The sequence below is a fragment of the Triticum dicoccoides genome, chromosome 5A (genome assembly GCF_002162155.2).
Source record: "Triticum dicoccoides isolate Atlit2015 ecotype Zavitan chromosome 5A, WEW_v2.0, whole genome shotgun sequence".
Taxonomy (NCBI): Eukaryota; Viridiplantae; Streptophyta; class Magnoliopsida; order Poales; family Poaceae; genus Triticum; species Triticum dicoccoides.
In genome coordinates this window covers 669137276-669143149 of record NC_041388.1, presented here as the reverse complement: position 1 = coordinate 669143149, position 5874 = coordinate 669137276, and the positions used below count along the sequence as shown (strand labels likewise).

The following is a 5874-nucleotide window of genomic DNA, read 5'->3' as shown; positions in this document are numbered from 1 at the left end:
AGGAAGGCCCGACTAGGCTAGGGTTGATGGCGGCGCCCGAGTCGCCCAGCGGTCGTTGTTGGTGGCGCACACACACCGTGGTGTCCATGTGATAGCGAGATGAGAAAAGGCCTTGTTCCACTTCCATCACACACAGTCTGCTGTAAATCTGGGCACCGGCTCCTGCTGTTTTGTGCTCTGTTGCTGCTTAATGTAGCTGCTGTTTTGGGCTATATAATAAATTGCTGCTTAATGCTGCTGCTGTTTTGTGTTGAATCTCTGCTTAATGCTGCCGAACTGCTGCTGCTGTTTTGTGCTGACCTCCTGCCTGCTGAATGAATGAATACTGCTGCTGCCGCTGTATGTTTTGTGCTGCTGCTGCTGCTGCTGCTGCTGAGCACAGGACTCCGAATCCTTCCACATACGCAACACACGGTCCCTGTTTTATTCACGCCGCACATGAGAGCTGCTCTGACAAGACAACCAAAACCCGGTCGCGGTCGCAATCTTTTATTGAAAATACGAGCCCCCGACGGACGCACTTTACAATAATTACCACCCCAATCACAAGAGATGGGCGAGCAAGCGGATAAACTACATCAAGTTCGTACAGCGCGTTACGTCGTCGCAATGCGTCGAAACGAGAATCACGAGAGCTCTTGTCACTCTTCTCCACGAATATCCTCGTGTCCTTTCTAGTACTCCCTCTGTAAACTAATATAATAGTGTTTAGATAACTAAAATAGTGATCTAAACGTTTTTATATTAATTTACGGAGGGAGTAGTATCTTGCAGCTAGCGTAAACCGTGTGAGAGTGGGAGATAGTAATTTCTGGCAAGCAGTATCACTATCACTCTTAGGAAAATGGCGTTCAGTGGGGGTGGTTACTTGATAACATTTTAATAAGACTTGTATGGCCGTACATGTTTACACGCAAATGGAACCTAACGGCTTAATGCTGAGGTTAGCGAGGGAGCGCGTGGTTCCAACTGCAGAGGGGGCAGATCATAGCAGACTTTCAGTTAACAGTCTTGCTAAGTCTTAGTCGACCGAAACTTTGTTAAGTCTCAGTCGATGCTATATCCGTGAGATCCTACATTAAGATTCGTAAAAAATAATTTGTTTTTTTTCTTTTCTCTCTTGCATATTATGTCACTTGACTGGGACTTGGTTAAATCGACTGAGATCTAGTCACCCCCTTTAGTTAAGTGCTTACAGAAGGATTTGAAACCTGTCCCAAAAAAAAATTGAAACCAAGAATTTCCTTGGCATTTCCACACTGGATATTTACATTGTATACATATATGAAAGTTCCAATTGATCATCAGAAAAAGAAGAGAAAAACAGAGTAAAAAACAGTTTGGTGCCACTGCACTAACACAGACCTCGTTTCATCCTATACAGAATAGAGCTTTTCACAGCTAGCTCTCTTTAGTCTTAACCGCACTCCCTGCTTATTTCTGCAACGTTGGCACGCCTGCATGCATGGTGCCAAGTTCCTACTGTACTTCTTACCAACACACGTAGACCTCTTCATGACCTGACCACCATGGTTTCAAACCGTACGACATCACGAAGAAAATGCACGTAGGAACGCACGTACGTATGCTTGTTGTTGGCAATGGCGCTCTGCATGCCCTATAGCCTTGACATGGCCATGACTTGCTCCACCGGGTGCTCGTCCCGGCGCCCGCCGCCGACCGTCTTCGTCGTCGGCTTCCCCTTCGTCTTCTGCGCCGGCGGCGCCACTGCCACGGCCGGCACCAGCTTCCGGGCCTCCTCCCGTAGCTTCACCTTCTCGACCTTGCCCAGCGCGTTCCTCGGGAGGACGTCCCAGACCACCACCTTCTTGGGCACCATGAAGCGCGCCATGCGCTTGCGGCAGAAGGCCATCACGTCGTCCTCGCAGACCCCGGCCGCCTTGTCCTTCGCCACCACGAACGCGCACGGCGTCTCGCCCCAGTGCGCGTGCGGCATGGCCACCACCGCCGCGTCGGCCACGGCCGGGTGCCGGAACAGCGCCTCCTCCACCTCCTTGCTGCAGATGTTCTCGCCGCCGGAGATGATCACGTCCTTGGACCTGTCCTTGATCTCGATGTACCCGTCCGGGTGCACCACGCCGACGTCGCCTGTCATGAACCACCCGCCCCTGAACGCCTTCTCGTTCGCCTCCGGGTTGTTGAGGTACCCCTTCATGATGCTGCTGCCTCGGAGCACGATCTCCCCCATCGTCTTCCCGTCCCGCGGCACCCTGGCCATCGCGGCGTCGTCGGTGACGACGTCGGCGTCGGCGAGGGAGAGCACGCTGACGCCCTGCCGGGCCTTGAGGCGCGCGCGCTCCGAGATCGGCAGGTTGTCCCACTGGGCGCGCCACTCGCACGCCAGCGCGGGCCCCGTGGCCTCGGTGAGCCCGTAGGCGTGCGTGACGTTGAAGCCGATTTTCTCGACGCGCTCCAGCAGCGCGGCCGGCGGCGGGGCGCCGCCGGTGAGGACGTTGACGGGCTTGGCGAGCCGCGCGGTGGCGTCGCCGCCCTCGAGGAGGATGTTGAAGACGACGGGCGCGCAGCACATGTGGGTGACGCCGTAGCGGGCGATGGCGCGGTAGACCTCAGCGGGGCGGTTCTCGCGGATGCAGACGTTGACGCCGCCGCGCGCCGCCATGCCCCAGGTGAAGGTCCAGCCGTTGCAGTGGAACATGGGGAGCGTCCACAGATAGACCGGCTCGGTGCCCACCTCCCAGGACATGAGCAAACTGGTGGTGCTGAGGTAAGCGCCGCGGTGGCTGTAGACCACGCCCTTGGGCGCGGACGTGGTGCCGGACGTATAGTTCAGCGTGACCGCGTCCCACTCGTCCTGCAGCTCCGGGAGCTCGACCGTGGGATCACCATGCGCGACAAGCGCCTCGTACTCGAGCTCGCCGAGGCGGACGCCGGTGGGGCGGTCGAGGTCGTCGATGACGGCGACGAGCGGCACGGGCGCGCCGGCAGCGGCGATCAGCTGGAGCGCGTCGCTGGCGAGGCGCACGTAATCATAGTCAACGAAGAAGAGCTTGGCCTCGGCGTGGCGGAGGATGGCGGCAACGGCGGCGGCGTCGAGGCGGGTGTTGACGGTGTTGAGGACGGCGCCGGCCATGGGCACCGCGAAGTGCATCTCGTAGAGGGCCGGCACGTTGGGCGCGAGCACGGAGACGACGTCGTTCCTGCGGACGCCGAGGGTGAGGAGCAGGGTGGAGGCGAGGCGGCGGCAGCGCTCGTGGGTCTGGCTCCAGGTGAAGCGCACGCGGCCGTAGACGAGGGAGGCGCGGTCGCCGTAGACGGCATTGGCGCGCGGCAGGAAGCCCACCGGGCTGAGAGGCGCGTAGTTGGCCGCGAGCTTGGGGAGCTGGTCCATGTCTTCCGCGGCGACGAGTGTCAAAGTGGCCCGAAAACGGCTGTGTGTCCTGAAACGGGCAGGAGTGTCGGGCTGCTGGCTCCGTATGGGTGCTGGCTAGTGGCAGCAGACAGGAGTGGCCTTGTGGGCTGGAGCAGTAGGCGGTGTGGGGGAGGGAGTGATTCGGACAGTGGAGGGCTGGCGCTGTTTATATAGCTGTGGGAGCAAATGTGATTTGCGTTTGGGGGTGGTGCAGAGGCAGCGGCAGGACGGGGGCACGCGGTCCGGGGAGAAAAGAAAGGGAAATGGTTGGGGTCGGGGTCGGGGTTTGCGGGGAAAATGAAGTGAAGACATGGGCGCTTGACCACGGCTTTGACGAGCGAGCGACGATATTTCACACGCACGTCTCGCTCTTCCTTTTCCCGGGCCGGAACGCCGGAAGCCAGGCCACCCGAGACCGGACTGTGTGCTCTAGTGGGTGGTGAGCAGTGACCGGTCGATGCGGTGCGGCACACCGGGCTGGCTGGTGGCGGCACGATGGATCAGGTGACGTGGCACTCCTATATGTGGTTAGGGCATCTCCAACGCCGACCCTCGTACCACCCGCATATGTTCGGATCGTATTGTCCGGACACGGTTTGCCATCCAATGCGGGTCCGTATCAATCCGCCGATCAATCCGGACATACTTTTTTCGACAAACTGGAGACAGGCGTGGGAGACCTTGCGGGAATCCGGACAACAACCACGTAGGCCTCCATTTTCTCTCCTTCCTTCTTTCTCTCTTACTTTCGCCACTGCTCCATCATCCTGGACGTCACGCCACACCCATGCCAAAACTCTACGTCTACGTCACCTCCATCGTTTCAGCTGAGCTCCACCCCGCTTCTCCTCCGCCGCCGTTCAACCCCTCTCCTCCAACCGCCCCGTCAGGTACAATCCACAACTGCTAGACTCATCGTGCCCGGCAATTGTTCGATGATTTGCCGAGGCTAAAAAAGTTGTCCCTTCTTCTTTCAAACAATGGGATCTAGATACCTTGTGTGAGGTGATGACATGTTGTATGATAAAAACAACATGATCGTCGAGGATGAGGGTGAGGATGCCGACGTAGCTCTAGAATTTGAAAACATGGGTTTGTCAAACTTTCAAACCAGAATCCGGCCATATTTAAACCGTTTATTCAAATGCATCAACAAGTTTGGCATCGATGAGTAACTCACGAGCAGCTGGATGAAGATCTGATTGAGCATATGTGAAACGTTAAAGGGGACAACAATGTTGGAATGTATATTTAAACTTTCTAAAATTTGAACTACTGATGTATGCGGCTATTTGGACATGTGAACTTTCAAAAACAAAATTAGGAAGGCCGGATGGCAGCGTTGGATGGCGGCCTTCTGTATCTGTGTCCGTGGATTGACCCTCCTGTCTGTGAACAGATGCAGAAAAAATTGATCGGAGTTTAAGATGCCCTTAAGCTCTTCTTATTTTTTGAGATTGTTTAAGCTCTTTTAGGACATGCATTTTCTCGCAGCGAAAGCATGCGAGATTAAGTTCTGTCAGGCGGACCTGGTGCATTAATGTGTGAAGAGTTTTGTTTTACACAGTATGCACATATATGTTTATTTATATGCACATATACGTGGACTCTCTTTCTATGAGCACTCTCAAGACGGAGCTAGCAAATCATCGTGACAGTTGATTAGTCTTTGTGAGACCGACGTAATAATACCCTTTCTCCTTTTACAAAGTGGATAGCAACCAAGTCTAATCGGACTAGGTATTTTCTCGGTTATTTAGCTCTCCACTGTCTTGGAATACAGCAGTAAAAACCGAGGAAGCTTACCTTCAATTTGGCTGAAGTTCCCCATATAGAAAAGAAAAATGTTGACCCGCCTAATCTACGTGGGATTGACAAACAGGCACACGACACGTACCACTACAAACGCGACCTCAAGTTTTTCTTTGTTTTAATACCTTTTTCGTGTGGGCAAAGTTTTGCTTATACTTGGGATTTGGGAATTACGTGAGACTGCAAGTCTCGTGGTCAAAGCCACTTCACAGGAATCCGCATGTCCGTCCACTCGACACTGTAGGCGAATTCGTCTGAAACCATGTATAGCTATTGGCATCTAGACCGACCTGCCAGGACTGTGTTCCCGTCGCGTGGTCAACTTCCGGGGTGTCCAGACGGCGCTTGACACACAGGCTCACTCGACGAATCGGGCCAAGCACACGCTGCACGAGGAGGATTTCATCAACAGCGCTGTCCCCGCCACTTCGGCGCCCGCCTTTGCCGAGAAGTAAGAGCATCTCCAACCGCCGCGCTAAACTAGCGCCGCGCTGCAAATTAGGCCGTTTTAGTGCGCGCGCAAAGCGGCGGGTTGCTCCAGCGGACGCGCAAAAACGGCACGCGCGCTATAACGGGTTGGGCGCGCGGTCGAAAACACTTAGCCGCGCGGTGTATTTCGGGCGCCAGCTACAGCGCGCGGCACACCCCAGCGCTCGCACCCGCACTTCCTC

The 5874-nt window shown here is 55.4% G+C and overlaps 1 protein-coding gene across 1 annotated transcript; it reads right to left on the bottom strand.

Moving 5' to 3' along the window:
• Positions 1-1227: 1227 nt before the first annotated feature.
• Positions 1228-3555, bottom strand: LOC119303969 (benzoate--CoA ligase, peroxisomal-like). The gene has a single exon (XM_037581132.1). The coding sequence runs from the start codon at positions 3368-3370 to the stop codon at positions 1619-1621; it is 1752 nt and encodes a 583-aa protein (XP_037437029.1). The 5' UTR covers positions 3371-3555; the 3' UTR covers positions 1228-1618.
• Positions 3556-5874: the final 2319 nt, after the last annotated feature.